The 20679-nt window shown below is 44.4% G+C and overlaps 1 protein-coding gene across 1 annotated transcript in view; it reads right to left on the bottom strand.

The window, feature by feature from the left end:
* The window catches only part of ITGB8 (integrin subunit beta 8), a 167435-nt gene that overhangs the window by 120047 nt on the left and 26709 nt on the right, over positions 1-20679 (bottom strand). The window contains exon 2 of the mRNA XM_040432575.1: positions 4420-4505. Coding sequence (XP_040288509.1) covers positions 4420-4505 — 86 coding nt within the window. The remainder of the gene's footprint in view (positions 1-4419; positions 4506-20679) is intronic.

Genomic DNA, 20679 nt, shown 5'->3' with positions numbered 1-20679 from the left:
CTTGGGTTAGGTGTTCTGTAGATTGTATTATTTCCCCTTATAACATGGTTATAAGGGAAAATAATAGCATTCTGAATACAATAAAATAGCACTGGAGGGGTTAAAAATAAAATAAAAAATCATTTAACTCACCTTAGTCCACTTGATCGCGATGCCCGGCATCTCCTTCTGTCTCCTTTACTGAACAGGACCTGTGGTGAGCATTCATTACAGGTCAAGGCCCTTTGGTGACGTCACTCCGGTCATCACATGATCCATCACCATGGTAAAAGATCATGTGATGGATCATGTGATGACCGGAGTGACGTCACCACAGGTCCTTGACCTGTAATGAATGCTCACCACAGGTCCTGTTCAGTAAAGGAGACAGAAGGAGATGCCGGGCATCGCGATCAAGTGGACTAAGGTGAGTTAAAAAATTTTTTTTTTTTTTTTAACCCCTCCAGCGCTATTTTACTATGCATTCTGTATTCAGAATGCTATTATTTTCCCTTATAACCATGTTATAAGGGAAAATAATAATGATCGGGTCTCCATCCCGATCGTCTCCTAGCAACCGTGCATGAAAATTCGCACCGCATCCGCACTTGCTTGCGGATGCTTGCGATTTTCACGCAACCCCATTCACTTCTATGGGGCCTGCGTTGCGTGAAAAACGCAGAATATAGAGCATGCTGCGATTTTCACGCAACGCACAAGTGATGCGTGAAAATCACCGCTCATGTGAACAGCCCCATAGAAATGAATGGGTCGGTATTCAGTGCGGGTGCAATGCGTTCAACTCCCGCATCGCATCCGCGCGGAATACTCGCCCGTGTGAAAGGGGCCTAACTGTGCCAGGAAAGGTCTTCAAATGAGCCCACAAAAAACCTCAATTTTCAGAAACCACTTCTGGCTCCAAAAAACTTCAGTGGCAATTTTTCAAAAAAACAGGTTTGTGAAACCAAGATCTCCAACTTTAAGTCCCCTTTCACACGGGCGAGTATTCCGCGCGGATGCGATGCGCGAGTTGAACGCATTGCACCCGCACTGAATACCGACCCATTTATTTCTATGGGGCTGTTCACATGAGCGGTGATTTTCACGCATCACTTGTGCGTTGCGTGAAAATCGCAGCATGTTCTATATTCTGCGTTTTTCACGCAACGCAGGCCCCATAGAAGTGAATGGGGTTGCGTGAAAATCGCAAGCAAGTGCGGATGCGGTGCGAATTTTCATGCACGGTTGCTAGGAGACGATCGGGATGGAGACCCGATCATTATTATTTTCCCTTATAACATGGTTATAAGGGAAAATAATAGCATTCTGAATACAGAATGCATAGTACAATAGCGCTGGAGGGGTTAAAAAAAAATAAAAAATTATTTAACTCACCTTAGTCCACTTGATCGCGTAGCCCGGCATCTCCTTCTGTCTTCATCTGATCTCTGTGCAGCAATAGGACCTGTGGTGACGTCACTTCGGTCATCACATGATCCATCACATGATCTTTTACCATGGTGATGGATCATGTGATGACCGGAATGACGTCACCACAGGTCCTGTTGCTGCACAGAGATCAGATGAAGACAGAATGAGATGCCGGGCTACGCGATCAAGTGGACTAGGGTGAGTTCAATTATTTTTTCTTTTTTTTTAACCCCTCCAGCGCTATTTTACTATGCATTCTGTATTCAGAATGCTATTATTTTCCCTTATAACCATGTTATAAGGGAAAATAATTAAATCTACAAAACACCGATCCCAAGCCCGAACTTCTGTGAAGAAGTTCGGGTTTGGGTACCAAACATGCGCGATTTTTCTCACGCGAGTGCAAAACGCATTACAATGTTTTGCACTCGCGCGGAAAAATCGCCCCCGCACATTTTCCCGCAACGCCCGTCTGAAAGAGGCCTAAGGGTTACATCCACACGGTCACATTTATTGTTGCAGTTTTGGAAGACAAAATCAGGAGTGGATCATAAAAGGAGAGAAAGGTTTAAAAGGTTTTTTTTCCAATACTTTAGACCTGATCGATGGGGTCTCCTGTGAGCGCCGCAGCCTTCTCAGTGCTCACCAAGCACAGCGCTATACATTGTATAGAGTGCCTAGGCCACGCAACCGATGAACGTATTGCCACATGGTCTAGGGAAAGCGGTCTTCTTAAACAGCTAATCAGTGGGGGTCCCGGGTGTCGGACCACCACCGATTAGATACTGATGACCTATCCATTCATTCCTGGTTTAGACTTCCAAAGCTGCATCAAGAAAACTGAATGCGTGGCCGTACCCTAAAAAGAAGTCTGCAATATACACTGCAAATATCATTTCCCTGTTACATAACAGGATAAGAACACATGCTCAGTAAGACAAATATTCCCCAGAGGTAGGTCTGTTCCAAAACATGACATCACTGTTTTTAAAGATACAAATGTCCCAGAGACGAGATAACAGAATATAGAGCGAGGTTTCATGTGACTGAAATAGAACAGCAGTTGTTCTATATATGAACGGGGAAATTATATGCAAATGAGGAACATCACTTCAGAAAGAGCTGCCGTCAGACCTCTGTGAATCACGGAAACGACAACATCCCCCAACACCGGTACAGGAGCAGTCACTGCACCAGTCCCAATGTTGTGTCACTACTTAAACCAGGGCTTCTCTGCCCTCTGGCCAATCAGCAGTCGAACGTGTGCTGGCCAGGCCCGTGTTGCGGAGCCCAAATTGCAGTCCGCAATACACGGGTACCAACTGAAGGACCGCCACATGCGGATGCGGACCCATCTGCATGCATTGCTTTTTTTCCCGATTGCAGACCCATTGAAGTGAATGGGTCTGTATCCGTGATGCAGCGCACAAACCTCCAGTGCCCGTATATTGCAGACCCGCTGTTTGCAGGCCTCAATACGGGCACCGGCCGACAAGGGTTGTGTGTATGAGCCCTAAGGATATCTCGAGACTAGAGATGAGTGAATCGATTTGTAAGAACCGATTTGTCTCATCAACGAGAGTTCCTCTCTTGCTGCTTGACTGACCGGGTCGGACATCTTGTCTGGCCCTGAAAACCTCACGCCGGTGCTGCTCCTCTGAGTGGCGCAGGGATCAGCAACCTCCGGCACTGTTCTGAAACTACAACTCTCAGAATCCTCCTTTCACTTCTATGGGAGTTGTAAGAACAGACGAGTAAGTGTGCATGCTGGGAGTTGTTGTTTTGCACCAGGTGGAGTACCGAAAGATTCTGATCCCTGGAGTCGGGGCACAAGCACCGTGGCTCTGTTCCCTCAGTACTGCTCAATAGCTGTAGTGTAGCGGTGCATGCACAGTCACTGCTCCAGAAGCGGAGCCACTGAGGAGTCTGCATGGGATTGTCAGGGCCGCAGGGGCAGCTACTTCAGAAGCGGGAACAGCTCCTCGCACCCAAAGAGCTCTTGATGAGACAAACTGATTCCCTCATCACTACTTGGGACCCCTCCAGTAAAAGTGTATTGTACATTCATTTCCAGAATCTGGAATACCCCTTTAAATGTGACACCTCAGTCAACCTATTATCATGAAGATGCGCATCATTCTTTCTACCTGTGGCCAACTACGCATCCAGAGCCACCCGTGTATAGCGCTCATACAGAGCCTTTTATTCCAACAGACAGTTTTGTCCGACTTTTTGGCTCTTGTCATTAAGGGCTCATGCACAAGATAGTATTTTCTTTCCATGTCCGTTCCGAGTTTTTTGCGGACCGTATACGGAACCATTCATTTCAATGTGTGCATTCCGTTTCTGTATGTCCGTATTTCCATTCCTCCAAAAAATAAAAAGAAATATATCCTATTATTGTCTGCATTACGGACAAGGATAGGACTGTTCCGTTCCGTAAAATACGGAAAGCACACGGACGTCAACCGTATTTTTTGTGGATCTGTTTTTTGCGGACCGCAAAAAACATACGGTCGTGTGCATGAGGCCTATGGAGTGTGGTGAGGGGTAACCAGGCAGGATTACCAACAGTCACAGGGGGAATTTACCATTTCCTTTGCGCCAGAGACCTGGTGTCAAAATGTCAAAAACATTTGCGTACGCCATTTTTGCACAAAATTTGCAACTTTCTGTGACACAGAAAGGTGGGTGGGAAAGTGGCTGTGGTCAGCTAGGTGAGCAGATTTACACTAGATTTAAGCATCGCGGGTGACGCTAGGGAGGCTCGTCGCCGTCACTACCTGCTATTGGCTGCCTCCCCACGGTGAATGTTTTAATCCAAGTGACAGGGAGATGCAGCGGGGGCCGTGCGGGCTTCAGAAGCGACGCGGATGCCGGGGAGGTAAGTACATTGTGTGTGAGGGGCCCGGGCATATGGGGTGGGGGGCATTTCCCCCATCTTACAGCGACTTTACTGATTGCTGGCCAGAAGATGAACAGGAATGCAGTAACACATTTGGCACCTACCTCTTGAGTACACCATCCACATTCGGGGCCCAGTGCGAGGCATCTTGTGCACGTAGCTGCATTTGAAGAGGAACACTTGTTTTCAACTGCAAAAAAAAACACAGGGTGGAACATTTACATGTAGAGTACAGTATGGGTAACAGTCTGCCGACAGACGGGTAAGCGCCCAGCCACACGTGTAGTAATGAGGAAGGGCTATGCCGAGACAGAACTCATCATAGATTCCAGGGGACACTTAGGGAATAGTTACCTTTTGTTGGTGTGATCTCACAGGATGTGGAAGTCATTTAAGGGGTTATCTAAAATGATGACCACTCCCTAGGATAAGCCAACAATATGAAATCATTAGCTGTTTGAAGGGGCGCGGTGCTCGAGCAAGCCCCCCAGCCTCTTTACTGCTTACAGATATTGGCTCATACTGCCGCTGTACTGACACAGACCCTCACTGATCTAGGGGGTATCATCCAGGATCAGGGGCACTAACTTTATTAACGATGACAATTAGCAGCATCTTTAATACAAAGTGAAAGGATTGGCGTCTGTGTTTTTCGACATATTGCCCACGGGCAGGTCTCTGCCATCACAGCTGACCTTTCTATTGATGCTTATTTTCTAACCTGTTAAAGGGTATCTGTCAGTAGATTTGTACCTATGATACTGGCTGACCTGTTACATGTGCGCTTGGCAGCTGAAGACATCTGTGTTGTTCCCGTGTTCATATGTGCCCGCATTGCTGAGAAAAATGATGTTTCGATATATGCAAATTAGCCTCTAGGAGCAACGGGGGCGTTGTCATTACACCCAGATGCTCCTCTCTCTCTGTAACTGCTGTACCCTCTCCAATTTGATTGACCGGGCCAGGGAGCAAAAACATCATAACGCCAGTGGTCCTGTCAAAGTGCAGAGGATGCAGCAGTTGCAGAGAGAGCTGAGCCTCTGGGTGTAACAGCAACACCCCCGTTGCTCCTAGAGGATAATTTGCATATATTAAAACATCATTTTTATCAGCAATGGGGGCACATATGAACATGGGACCAACACAGATGCCTTCAGCTGCCAAGCGCACATGTAACAGGTCAGCCAATGTCATAGGTACAAATCTGCTGACAGATGGGATTTAACTATATGGTGATCCAGCGCTTCTTCCCACTGTATACGTCAAATCTAGGCTTCAAACCTGATGTGAACACAGCCTTATCTATAGAGGTAATTTCTTTTACAGCCAAAAACCTTACTTCAATAAATGGAAATAATATTAATATTAACAGCGCTCCCTGGTGGAGATATACTGTAAAATACATGAGCAACCTGCTACTGCTATTATTTCAGTTTCTAAAATAAACATTGGAATTTAAATCCTTCACATTTTTAACAGTTTATGGCATTCCCCCAGAATCACAAAAAATCCAACCCTGCTGGACGTCTTGCAATAATAGGTTCCCTGTTGGGGCAAACATGTGAGTTGCACTGGGATCCCATTCATTTCTATGGCTGACCTGCTATACTATGTTACAGCACCCGGTTTATCAAAACAGAAGTTCCTTTGTTTGGAAAAAGACTGCTTAAAACACCTTTACACAGGCCAAGAATCGGCGCAATTATTGGGAAGGAGCATTCCTAGGAATGCTTGTTCCTGATAATGGCCCTGTGTAAAGGTGCAGCTGCTAATCACTCGATGAACACTTATCTATTGGATTAAACATCATTGATGTGGACGCCAAAATATTTTTTATGGGCAGGAGACTGTCCTGTGTAAATAGTGATCTGCTGCCCAGAAAGAATAATTCACTGTTCACTAGTCACAAGTTGCAAATACCTTTATATCAATTACCAAGTATGTGGGTTTTAGTTTTTTTTAACCAAAAATGCTGAGACCAGATAGTCTGTCAAACAGTGGGGGTCATTTATTAAAGCTCGCCTGGCATAAAAAAAAATAGTCACAAAGGGCATTTTTGAGACTATTTTAATACCTGTGCGACAATATTTAGTCACAATGGCGTTTTAGGCCAAGTATGACAGATGGGGCAGAGTGGGGGCACTGCCAAGGCCGGAACTTTGACACTGGCAAACTTACTACTTTACTAAAAGTAGACGAAAACTACACCAGCCAGGGGCTGGCATACTTTTTCAAACAGGTGCACGGACTGTCATATATGCGCCTAATTTTTGATGACGCACATGCATCATCTTATACTGCAGCAGGGATGTAAAAGACGTCTCAGTAAATATTCCCCAGTGGGTTTTTCTTTTGCAACATTTTTGTTTTGGCGCATGTTCAAAATGCAGCATGCTCGAGGTGTGGCATATATTTAATACATATTAACATAGGCTTGTCTATAAGAAATATAAAACGCATATCAAAAATAAGTGAATTAATTTAAAAAGAAAACACCACACAAAAAGCATGTGTAAAAGATCCCCAAGTCTGGGTTTACACCAGCGGTATTAATTTCCACCGATCTGCCCGGTTATACAAGCACAATAACAAAAATAAAGAAATTGCTGGATTCGGCACAGTACTGACACAAACAGAGCTGAAAAGACCATATTAACTACAATGGGATCTATTCGGGTTCCGTTAGGGACGCTGTTTTTTTGCATCCTGAACGGATCCTCCAATGCAGATGTGAACAAGCCCTTAGAGTGCTCAGGTTTTTTGACGCAATTTTTGAAGCCAAAATCAAAAGTGGATTCGAAAGAAGAGAAAAGGTAGCATCTGCCCTCAAAGGGGTTGTTCCAGGAGCAAACCGTTCAACACTCAGGATCCACCTGACATAAAGAACAGAAAAGTACTTACCCGTTCTGCAGCCGTGATGACAAGTTGACAGCACATGACTGCTGCAGCCAATCACTGAAGAGGCCAGTAATTGGCTGCAGCAGCCATGTGTTGTCGACATGATGTCACTGCTGCAGCCGCGTATATAGAGCCCAGCCAGGAGATCCAGATCGGTGGCGTAGGATCTAGGAGGTAAGTACTTACCTGTTCTTTATTTCAAGCGGATCCTGGGGGTAATCCAGTTTGATCCTGAAACCAGACATTCCCTTTAAAGGAAATCTGTCACCACATATATCAGCATTAATCCAGCTGACATGCGAAATGTGTCCTTGTCAGCTGAATGTAACGTTGTTGGTCCAGTACAACGTGCTCTCTGGAGACTTCATGGCCAGGTGTGAATATGTTTTCACTCCCTGGCTTGTCAGTCAAAGCAGTGGAGGCACAGCATGGGAGATAGGGAACAAAGGATCTTGGTGCAACGAGGGCGGTGCCGTTGCACCTCATAGCAGTAAGAGAGGCTCTGCTACCCGTCTACTAATTTACATATTATAAAACCGCTATTTTCCCTACATTGTGGTCACCTATAGACCAACAGTATTACATTCAGCTGACAAGTGCACGTCTTGGATGTCAGCTGGAATAATGCTGAAATACACTCACCTAAAGAATTATTAGGAACACCTGTTCTATTTCTCATTAATGCAATTATCTAGTCAACCAATCACATGGCAGTTGCTTCAATGCATTTAGGGGTGTGGTCCTGGTCAAGACAATCTCCTGAACTCCAAACTGAATGCCAGAATGGGAAAGAAAGGTGATTTAAGCTATTTTGAGCGTGGCATGGTTGTTGGTGCCAGACGGGCCGGTCTGAGTATTTCACAATCTGCTCAGTTACTGGGATTTTCACGCACAACCATTTCTAGGGTTTACAAAGAATGGTGTGGAAAGGGAAAAACATCCAGTATGCGGCAGTCCTGTGGGCAAAAATGCCTTGTGGATGCTAGAGGTCAGAGGAGAATGGGCCGACTGATTCAAGCTGATAGAAGAGCAACGTTGACTGAAATAACCACTCGTTACAACCGAGGTATGCAGCAAAGCATTTGTGAAGCCACAACACGCACAACCTTGAGGCGGATGGGCTACAACAGCAGAAGACCCCACCGGGTACCACTCATCTCCACTACAAATAGGAAAAAGAGGCTACAATTTGCACGAGCTCACCAAAATTGGACTGTTGAAGACTGGAAAAATGTTGCCTGGTCTGATGAGTCTCGATTTCTGTTGAGACATTCAAATGGTAGAGTCCGAATTTGGCGTAAACAGAATGAGAACATGTATCCATCCTCTGATGGCTACTTCCAGCAGGATAATGCACCATGTCACAAAGCTCGAATCATTTCAAATTGGTTTCTTGAACATGACAATGAGTTCACTGTACTAAAATGGCCCCCACAGTCACCAGATCTCAACCCAATAGAGCATCTTTGGGATGTGGTGGAACGGGAGCTTCGTGCCCTGGATGTGCATCCCTCAAATCTCCATCAACTGCAAGATGCTATCCTATCAATATGGGCCAACATTTCTAAAGAATGCTATCAGCACCTTGTTGAATCAATGCCACGTAGAATTAAGGCAGTTCTGAAGACAAAAGGGGGTCCAACACCGTATTAGTATGGTGTTCCTAATAATTCTTTAGGTGAGTGTATGTGGTGACACATTCCCTCGAATACTTAATTCTACATACTTTTGGCTTTAAAAACTGCAGAAAAAAACCTGAACCTGTGGCCGCATCTCAAGCTGTGTGTCCTGATGCCAGGGCAGTTATATTATAAAGGTGGACAAACACTAAGGCTGAGTTCACACGGGCGTGATGGATTTGTTCAGGATGCGTCCCGGGTGTACTGCGGCAAACCCGCGCGAGTTAGGTACCCAATTGCAGTTAGTTTTGACTGCGATTGCGTTCCGTTGTTCAGTTTTTATCTCGCGGGTGCAATGCGTTTTGCACGCGCGTGATAAAAAACTGACTGTGGTACCCAGACCCGAACTTCTTCACTGAAGTTCAGGTTTGGGTTAGGTGTTGTGTAGATGTTATTATTTTCCCTTATAACATGGTTATAAGGGAAAATAATAGCATTCTTTAATACAGAATGCTTAGTAGGTGGTCATGGATCATGTGATTGGACCATGTGATCTGACGTCACCATAGGTCCTTTAGCCAGCAGCTCATGATTAAAGAAGTAAGAAGAGACCGGCAGCTACGTGATCAAGAGGAGAAGGTGAGTTAATTATTTTTTATTTTTTAACCCTCGAATGACCACCTACTAAGCATTCTGTATTAAAGAATGCTATTACCGGTATTTTCCCTTATAACCATGTTATAAGGGAAAATAATACATTGAATAGACTGTCATCTTAGCAACCATGCGTGAAAATCGCACCGCATCCGCACTTGCTTGCGATTTTCACTCAGCCCCATTCACGTCTATGGGGCCTGTGTTGCGTGATAAACGCACAATATAGAGCATGCTGCGATTTTCACGCAACGCATAAGTGATGCGTGAAAATCACCGCTCATGTGCACAGCCCCATAGAAGTGAATGGGTCCGGATTCAGTGCGGGTGCAATGCGTTCACTTCACGCATTGCACCCGCGCGGAAATCTCGCCCCGTGTGAACTCAGCCTAAATCACACAATAGGTCTAAGAGGTTCAAGAAAAACGAGCACTAACTTTGCATAGTATAAACGCTGAAATAGTTATTCTTTAATACTGAAACATGACTAAAAGTCCTTTTAGAATAAAGCTGTAAAGTACTTGTTGACTTTGTCTCTTTCCTCATACAGGGAAGGTAGATCTAATGCCTGTGGTATTTATTGATACTGGCAGATTGACAAGAACGATTTTCCTGCCAGTGGTTATAAAGTGGCATTACAAAAGGTTTGTTCCTTCTTTCATTTTACTGTCCTTTTGTGATTCTATGGAATTGCAAAACACCAAAGATGCCAACCTGTGATGGAGAAAAAAAGAAGAGGGCATGTGAAAAACTAGGCAGGGTGTCTAATGTGACCATTGTTTTTTCCAAGTCTCTTTTTGATGGTCATATAACGATGCCAACACACATTTTGTGCCAAGCTAATATAGATTTCCAATTCAGTAGAAAGCTAACAATATCTCCGGAGTCTATAAATCAGACAGTCCAAAATGAGAGAGCCTAAAAAAAAAAAATTTAACTTTTGGAGCCCACAATGTTGCACGAAAATGTGCAACTTTTTGAGATTTTCCTCCACTCACACCAAGTTTCAGGTGGGGCTTAGCTGAATTGTTTCAACCGACTAGGTCTTCGTCATATGACTAAGACCTAGTCGGTAGAAACGCGTCAGAAGATATGAGAAGAATATGGAAATTGTGCTGTATTATTTTAAAATGAAGAAATAAAGTATCTTTGGATTTTATTTGCTGCATCAACCTCTTGACTTACTTGATAGGTTGAGGAGTTCAGACTAACTCCGGATCTGAGCTGAATTGGAATTTATTCCTACCACCTGAGAGCTGGACATCTCCTTATATACAAGGGGCTTAGCTGAAGGATGGGGCGGGGGCCTCCCCAGGCCGCATATTTATCATAATTTACACCAGAAAATTGGCATACATCGTAGCTGAAATCTGCGCCAGCTCATAGCTGGAGTAGATTTCAGATTGGGTTTCATGGACAGGCCAAAGATGCGCCAACGGACTTTTGACTAAGGCTGGCATATGAAATGTGGCAAGATGTGGTGCATTTCTGGCCCATAATGTTGCATCAAGGCATCACTTCTTGGGAGTAATTATCCCACTTCTTGGTAAGTATTACCTCTAGTTCCCTTCCCCTACCTATGTCTGTCAGCAGTTCTGCATTGACAAAACTGCTGACAGGCTCCCTTTAAAACATAGTTCATTGTACTGAGGCAAACGTCTGATATATCACAATGCCTGCGGTTAGAGCACCATGAAACTGCTGACATCTTCCCTTGTCCCATCAGGACAACCTATGCCAATATCAACCAGTAGAGACTCTTCCCTATGGACCAGGGCTGCTAACTAGTACACTGGTGGAATCGAGCCATCCATGTATTACAAACTTTAACCATTCATCTGAATGGAATCCATGTAAAATTACACTCACCTAAAGAATTATTAGGAACACCATACTAATACGGTGTTGGACCCCCTTTTGCCTTCAGAACTGCCTTAATTCTACGTGGCATTGATTCAACAAGGTGCTGATAGCATTCTTTAGAAATGTTGGCCCATATTGATAGGATAGCATCTTGCAGTTGATGGAGATTTGAGGGATGCACATCCAGGGCACGAAGCTCCCGTTCCACCACATCCCAAAGATGCTCTATTGGGTTGAGATCTGGTGACTGTGGGGGTCATTTTAGTACAGTGAACTCATTGTCATGTTCAAGAAACCAATTTGAAATGATTCGAGCTTTGTGACATGGTGCATTATGCTGCTGGAAGTAGCCATCAGAGGATGGGTACATGGTGGTCATGAAGAGATGGACATGGTCAGAAACAATGCTCAGGTAGCCCGTGGCATTTAAACGATGCCCAATTGGCACTAAGGGGCCTAAAGTGTGCCCAGAAAACATCCCCCACACCATTACACCACCAACACCAGCCTGCACAGTGGTAACAAGGCATGATGGATACATGTTCTCATTCTGTTTACGCCAAATTCGGACTCTACCATTTGAATGTCTCAACAGACATCGAGACTCATCAGACCAGGCAACATTTTTCCAGTCTTCAACAGTCCAATTTTAGTGAGCTCGTGCAAATTGTAGCCTCTTTTTCCTATTTGTAGTGGAGATGAGTGGTACCCGGTGGGGTCTTCTGCTGTTGTAGCCCATCCGCCTCAAGGTTGTGCATGTTGTGGCTTCACAAATGCTTTGCTGCATACCTCGGTTGTAACGAGTGGTTATTTCAGTCAACGTTGCTCTTCTATCAGCTTGAATCAGTCGGCCCATTCTCCTCTGACCTCTAGCATCCACAAGGCATTTTTGCCCACTACTGCCGCATACTGGATGTTTTTCCCTTTCCACACCATTCTTTGTAAACCCTAGAAATGGTTGTGCGTGAAAATCCCAGTAACTGAGCAGATTGTGAAATACTCAGACCGGCCCGTCTGGCACCAACAACCATGCCACGCTCAAAATTGCTTAAATCACCTTCCTTTCCCATTCTGACATTCAGTTTGTAGTTTAGGAGATTGTCTTGACCAGGACCACCCCTCAATGCATTGAAGCAACTGCCATGTGATTGGTTGACTAGATAATTGCATTAATGAGAAATAGAACAGGTGTTCCTAATAATTCTTTAGGTGAGTGTATATTTCCCATGCAGGAAAAAAGTATGGCAGCAGCCTAATATATGGGGATCTGTCAGCTCAAAGGGTTTATCTATGGTGAGACAACCCTTTTAACCACTTGTCCATCAGGACTGGATATGCACTATTTAGGCATCCAAACGTACATACCACCATATCTATGGAGATACTGTACATAGGGTAACCTCAGACGCTGCACTTCCTTTATTGGCTCTGGGAGTCTTCTGTTCCTGAGCTTAGAATTTCATAAATAGCCAAGAATACATTTCTGTCAAAAACAAGTTATCTGTCTAACATCAAACGTCTGAACAGAGGAGGAAAGTTTTCTTCCGAGACCATTATTTATCCCCTTTATAAATGGACTACAAAGCAGGATCCTGTTGGCTCTCCATCAGTCGCCTGGGATGTGTTTGCTACCTGCAAAGGGAATGTGAAGGTTATTTTCTGACTGGATTACGGCAGGCCTATCTGTATAATGTAACCTTCCCTAATAAATGTGTGATGTGGAAAAACAAACGGAAAGCAGTCACCATATAATTTTTGGAATGTGGGAAATCACACCTACTTTGCTGTATGAAATACTGCTTTCCTGAAACCATTTTCCATTTTCCCAAACACAATAATAAATATTTCAGAAATACGGAAACTTTTCACAGAACCCAAGCCAGCCATCTATAATGGTTTAATGCACCGTTCTCCGGCTAACCTTTCAGGTATGGAAGCCGGTGATCAGAAGGACTGGTGCACACACTGTATATAAGCAATGGTATTAGTGAGACAGGGGTATACACATCCTATAAAGCTAGGACACACCATTACCTGGCGCCCCGGCCACTTCATTCTAATGATTGGAGAGAATCACAGAGTTTGAACCCCTTAATATATAGAGTACTGATGTATACCGTAGCAATATGGCATTGGTGACCCACATTTACCAATGTGTTTATGCCAGTTTTTAGGTGAAATATGACTCCTTAAAGGGGTTTTCCGGGATTTTAATATTGACGACCGACACCCGTAACCCCGCTGATCAGATGTTTGAAGAGAAGGCCACGCTCCGTGTGAGCGCAACCTTCCCTTCATTGTTTACCCGCTTGCCGTCGACATCTCAGCGGTGAGCAGGTGTAATTACAAGAAGCCGTCCTATTGATGTCTATGGGATGGCTCCTTCCTATTGAAGTCTACACTACAGAAGTGAATGGGACGGCTTCTTGTCATTACACCTGCTCACCGCTGCGATGTCGACGGCGAGCAGGTAAACAGTGAAGAGAAGGCTGCGCTCGTGCGGCCTTCTCTTCAACCAGCTGATCAGCGGGGGGACCAGGTGTAGGACCCCCACCGGTCTGATATTGATGACCTATCCTGAGAATAGGTCATCAACATTAAAATCCCAGAAAATCCTTTTAAAATCATGTTGAACTTATGCCAAAAGGCAGAGGAAAATTGGTGTTGTGCCTCAGGAGACATATTTGATGCCAAATTTGTTAGCTGAAATAAGAGGAAATGGTGCATTTATTCTGCACATCTGCGTTCACCCAGAGCAAGGACAGAAAGATTTTTTTGCAAGCCAGAGTTGAAAATAAGCTACAATCTACAATCTCCACTTGTGACAGAAAAAATTAAAGGGGACCTGGCACCACAAAATGCAATGCAAGCTGACAGCACCATGTTATAGAACAGGAGAGGCTGAGCAGATTGATATATAGTTTTATGGGAAAAGATTCAGTAAAACTTGTAATTTATTCATTTAAGTTCCTGCTCACTCTGAGGAGGCGGCCCCATCAGTGATTGACAGCTATCTCTGTATTCACAGTCATAGAGAGAAGGCTGTCAGTCACTGATAGGGCTGCCACCTTTACTTAAAGGGGTTGCCTGGGTTCAGAGCTGAACCCGGACATACCCATAATTTCACCCAGGCAGCCCTCCTGGTGTTAGCATTGGAGCATTTTATGCTGTGACGCGCTCCCTTGCCCTGCGCTGGATCGCGCAGGTCAAGGGCTCTTTTGTTTACAATAACACACTGCCTAGGGCAGGGCAGCGCTACAGCCCGCCCATCAGTGCCGGTGACGTCACCAGGCTCGCTGCTGAGCAGAAGCCGCCGTCTTGCAGCCCTAAGGAGAGCCCGGTACATCACCGGATCTCCTGAAAATGCCTTTGCCCTGCGCGATTCAGCTCAGGGCAAAGGAGAGCATCGAAGCATGAACTGCTCCGATGCTCAAGTCAGGGGGGCTGCCTGCGTGAAAATGGGGATATGTCCGGGTTCAGCTCTGAACCCAGACAACCCCCTTAAAAGCCCTGAATAAGCAGGAATTTAAAGGGGCTGTCCACTTTTTACAATTGATGACCTATCCTCAAGTCAGATCAGCGGCGGTCCGACTCCCGGAATCCCTGCCGATCAGCTGTTTGAAGAGAAGTATTCACTTGAACAGAGAGAGCCGTGCCATTGAAGTAAATGGGGCCTCCATACTTGTAATGACACCTGCTCACCACTGCAATTGCTGCAGCAGCAGTTTAACAGAGCAGAGAAGGCAGCGCTCCTATCAGCTGATCAGCGGGGGTGCTGGGAGTCGGACCCCCGCTGATCTGATATTGATGACCTATCCTGAGGATAGGTCATCAATAGTAAAAAGTTGACAATCCCTTTAAGTGAATGAAATACAAGTTATTTAGAATCTTTCCTCAAAAAACTATATCAATCTGCTCCGCTCTTCCTGCTCTATAATATTCTGCCTACAGCTCAGACACCATGTTCAATGTGACAGGTTCCCTTTTAGGCTACTTTCACACTGGCGTTTTGGTTTCCCTGAACGGATCTCACAGGCGGTCCAAAACGGATCAGTTTTGCCCTTAATGCATTCTAAATGGAAAAGGATCCGCTCAGACTGCATCAGTTTGGCTCCGTTCCGCCTCCATTCCGCTATGGAGGCGGACAACGTTTCCGTCTGACGAAACTGAGCCAAACGGATCCGTCCTGACACACAACATAAGTCAATGGGGACGCATAATAGAAAACGGCTATGTTAAAGATAAAACAAACGGATCCATTCTGAACGGATGCAGACGGTTGTATTATCTGAACGGATGCGTTTGTCCAGATCCATGACGGATCCGCACCAAACGCGAATGTGAAAGTAGCCTTAGAGATTAAAGGGTGTAGAGCTACAAATCCAGGGGTCCTTCAAGGACATCATACACACAATAGTAGAAGGAGTGACAGCATTTAGTAGGCGACATTAAACAGCCTTTATTCCTCCAACATGTACATACAACACAACGGTTCAACCCACAAAAGAACTTGAGAAAAACCTCTGTGAGTTGGAGGAATAAAGGCCGCTTTAATTCCGCTACTGGATGCTGTCACTTTTCCTACCACTCTATGAATCACATCCATGAAACAGTCGCTGCTTACAGACTGGTGTATAATGCAGTAGGTTATCAGGAAATGTGGGTCTTTAGCAAGATAACCAGTATCTGTAGATAAGATACAGCATATCCAAGGAGTGTCCTGGGTCAGAAGTGTGCACAAGTTTGCATGAAGACAATTGTAAGGCTCTATTCAAGATTTTCAACGGGAGGATTTCCTGATAGATACCAGAAAAGTATACCTCCAAGGTTTCCATTAGGTACCCATGTTAAAACCCATACACTGCATGGTGTGAAGGAATCTGTATGGAATAATACATTCTGCTGCGCAATTCCAAACATAAAAAAAAATGCTATCCCTGATAATTCCCGGCCTGAGGACACATATGATACACGTAAACTGCTAATGCAGTGTGAAAGGAGCCTATAAACGCTGTTATAACCTGCAGAGTGTCCGTTGTCACGATATGGGTACATATTAGATGTATCAGCACTCTTTGGCGTTCTAATCCACGCTTACTTGTGGTGATGCAGTTTTGGTACGGTTTTACGCACCTGGAGAATGTATGTGCACTACGGTACTTAAATTTTCGTTTGTAGAAGCCATTTTGTACATAAACTCTCCTTCCCTATGTTATGGGCAGTTGGTTTGGACCCACTGTATCAACTAACTGGTTTGACTTTGGAGTAACTCTAAGGGAGTTGTCCTGGCGGTCCCGATTTTCATCCTTTAACCCCTATACAGGAATCTGGTCTTAGCTGCAGGGGAGCCACCACAGTGTTAACTCTTCAGATAGTCCTGGTGTACTTGGGGGATGACCCATGGGGTCAGAGACAACGATGCAAAGACCGAGGTGTCAGGCAGTAGAAGTGTAAGTAGCCTGATAACAGGCCATGGTGGGGGCAGTCAGTGTACGAACAAATCCGAAAAAAAAGGTCTCAGGTCAAGGCAGGTGGCAATATGGCAATCCGAGAAACAGGCTAAGGTCAGGGCAGGTGACTAGAAGTCAGGGTCTGGAGTATGGTACACACTTATTAAAGGGGTTTTGCCATCTCAGACAATGGGGGCATATCGTTAGGAGTGTGCATACTTACAGAAGTCGACAGACGGTCATGTTCCAAGCCTAAAGACATTATGTGGGTCACCTACAGGTATATTAGGCGTATTTCTGGCGCCGATTGTGGTGCAAAGGTTATCTGAGCCTTTTCCCCGCTCACGCCAGCTCATAAGTAGTGGGCAAGGCAGGGATGGGCTGTCATCTGGAATATGCGGCCTCATCTGGAAAATGCAGTTCAGGGCACCAGTACATAGAAAGGACGCACTGCAGCTGGAAAAAGTACAGAGGAGAGCGACTAAACTGATAAGGGGCCTGGAGGGTCTTTGTTATGAAGAAAGATTAAAAGAATTGAATTTATTTAGTCTTGAGAAGAGACGTCTAAACTATTAACCTGTACAAGTATATAAATGGGCCATACAAAAAATACGGTGAAAAGCTGTTCCATGTAAAATGCGCTCAACAGACAAGGGGGCACTGCCTCCGATTGGAGAGGAAAAAGTTCAGTCTGCGGAAGCGTCAAAACTTTTTTACTGTGAGAACTGTGAATCTGTGGAATAGACTTCCTCAGGACGTGGTCACAGCAGGAACAGTGGACAGTTTCAAAAAGGGTTTAGATGAATTCTTAAAAGTAAAAAACATTAATGCTTATGAAAACATGTAGAAATTGAGTCTCAATTCCTTTTGGGATTTCCATCCCCACCTATCCCTTGGTTGAACTTGATGGACGTTTGTCTTTTTTCAACCGTATTAACTATGTAACTATGTAATCTTTTTCCATGCCTGTTTTAGGCATAGAAAATGGTCTAAATGTAAGACAGCTCGGAAGTTGGCTTACATTTAGACTGGCGCTGGCTACGCCAAAGTTATGTAGAGGCCGATGCCTCTACATAACTTCAGCGGATCCACCGCCAGCGCATGGGCTTATTAAGACCGGCATCTAAAATGCCAGTCTTAATAAATGACCCCCTATGTGAAAAGACCTTCAATTTTTGCACAAAACACCTATTTGATAGAAAGCTGTCTGAAGGTGGTCGTTGAAGGGAGTTGTTCGATCCGGAAACCGGTGGTCGATATATAGTAACCTAAGAGCCCCTCAGATCATGGGCTGGCCAGCTATGAAGAGTAGCTCTCACTTTGGCAGGACAATGCATCACCCATTGACTTTAAACTGAAAAACTACAAATATTAACAAATCATTTTTGTGGCATGCTTTAGTTCAATAGTGATTTGTCTAAACTACTGCTAAATGTAAAAAAAAAAAAAAAGGCCAAAATGTTCATTTATACATAAAAAAGAAATAATATAACATTTCAATAGCAAACTGTAAAACAATAGCCGTTCCAAAGATACCGGCTAGAAACATAGCTGTCCTCAGCTTAGTACTTTATAATGCAAAACAGACAGACGGTTACTTTACAGGGAAAAAATGTAATTTCCCACATAATGTCATTATTGATTCAGCACTGAAGATCCGGCAACACATTCCACAGGAAAATATTTGGCAACATTGTGCTCTATCTTCCGCATGCCTTACTGTGTACACAAACTATCGACGTGTCCCATCAGCGTCATCCAGGATCTATCAGACAATGAGCACAATATCTGCCGTGTGGCACGGTGGCGCGCGCTGCCTCGAGTCTATCACTGCCAATGACCGGCTGAGTCTCCATTGCAGTAAGTATTGGTTGCGACTAGGTTACGACGATCCTGTAGTGCAAACACTTGCTTACATAGCCCTAAAATATTCCCGTACACAGAGTCATGAAACACATCAGCCCCAATGTGGCCCCAGTAAGTCCCATCTCTCACACAAGATGCCAACCTAATGACACGCAGGGGTTACAGCGGAACACGGTGCCTGACACCAGTATTAGAACTGGCAATCTGTAACCAGTATTAGAACTGGCAATCTGTTTTGCATCGGGGCCCGGTTTACTCCTTGTCGGACATGATTCATTAAAGGCTTTTTTCCTTCCATTTTAAACTTTGGGCTTAAATCGACGGCATAAAAGATTGATAGCTGAGGGTCGGACTATGGGGATCCAGGCAGGTATACTATATGTCAGTACACTGTTTTAACTGCATAGGAATTACTGTTCTTACATGGTCCCGAAATACAATTCTTTTAGAAGAGCGGTCTATGGCCGATGTCACTGTACGCTTATCCAGTAGTATACGCCACAGGCGGAGGTGGTTGTACAGCCCAAGCGTATTGGGGCAGATCAAATCTTTTATGGTGTAAAAAAAAAAATCTAATTAGGGTGCATGCCATATTTGACCCATAATTTGCCACTTTTCTAAAGGAAAGTGGGTGGCGTTATTCCAAAGGTGTAAATGATATTTTAAATCTACGCCAAATGTATATATTATAATTGTATAATTCAGTGATGTTGTCACAGCCAGCCAGTAAAAGCATGGGTTAGTATGGGAAGGATGCGGGCGTGCCCGTTCCAGTAACCAGTAGCCTCGTCAAGGTGTCAGCGCCCCCGCAGTCTTTCATGTGTTAACCATGTCTAAGGTTTAAGTCCTACATAGAACTACAAGTAACAGCACGCTGCTTAATGCGCAAAGACAGAAGGAAACAGTGAATTTATGAAAAAAAGGGGAATCTGCATTGTTGCTATACTTACTATAAGAAATAATTTTGATCAAAAATAAGGTGTAAGTCCTGTACTCATTATCTGTATACTGTTTGGCTACGACAACATTACCTATAGGGATAGTTTAGCCTATGTGACCGAACACCGCCGCATGACTATTCTGTAGCCTTCAACAAAAACATCTATTAGTTACCTTACACCTTAGGGCTCATGCACATGGCTGGAGCCGTTTTGCAGTCCACAAATTGCGGATCCACCAAATACGGATACCGGCCATGTGCATCCCGCACTTTCCGTGGGCCCGACAGTAGAAATTCTTACTCTAGGGCATTTTCTATAAACTGCAGAACGGTCACACGGATGCAGACAGCACACGGATGATATCCATTATCACTGTCCATTTCGAGTCTATGAATAAAATTATAGGAGCTACCACGAAACAGAAACAGCAATGCAAGAGAGATTAATGTCCACATATGTACATATATACCACTCCAGTATATATATATATATATATATATATATATACACACACACACACTCACCTAAAGAATTATTAGGAACACCATACTAATATGGTGTTGGACCCCCTTTTGCCTTCAGAACTGCCTTAATTCTACGTGGCATTGATTCAACAAGGTGCTGATAGCATTCTTTAGAAATGTTGGCCCATATTGATAGGATAGCATCTTGCAGTTGATGGAGATTTGAGGGATGCACATCCAGGGCACGAAGCTCCCGTTCCACCACATCCCAAAGATGCTCTATTGGGTTGAGATCTGGTGACTGTGGGGGTCATTTTAGTACAGTGAACTCAGTCATGTTCAAGAAACCAATTTGAAATGATTCGAGCTTTGTGACATGGTGCATTATCCTGCTGGAAGTAGCCATCAGAGGATGGGTACATGTTCTCATTCTGTTTACGCCAAATTCGGACACTACCATTTGAATGTCTCAACAGAAATCGAGACTCATCAGACCAGGCAACATTTTTCTAGTCTTCAACAGTCCAATTTTGGTGAGCTTCTGCAAATTGTAGCCTCTTTTTCCTATTTGTAGTGGAGATGAGTGGTACCCGGTGGGGTCTTCTGCTG

This window comes from Bufo bufo, chromosome 5 (assembly GCF_905171765.1).
Source record: "Bufo bufo chromosome 5, aBufBuf1.1, whole genome shotgun sequence".
Lineage (NCBI taxonomy): Eukaryota > Metazoa > Chordata > Amphibia > Anura > Bufonidae > Bufo > Bufo bufo.
Note: the sequence above shows the minus strand (reverse complement) of the source record. Positions and strands in the feature narration are given on the sequence as shown.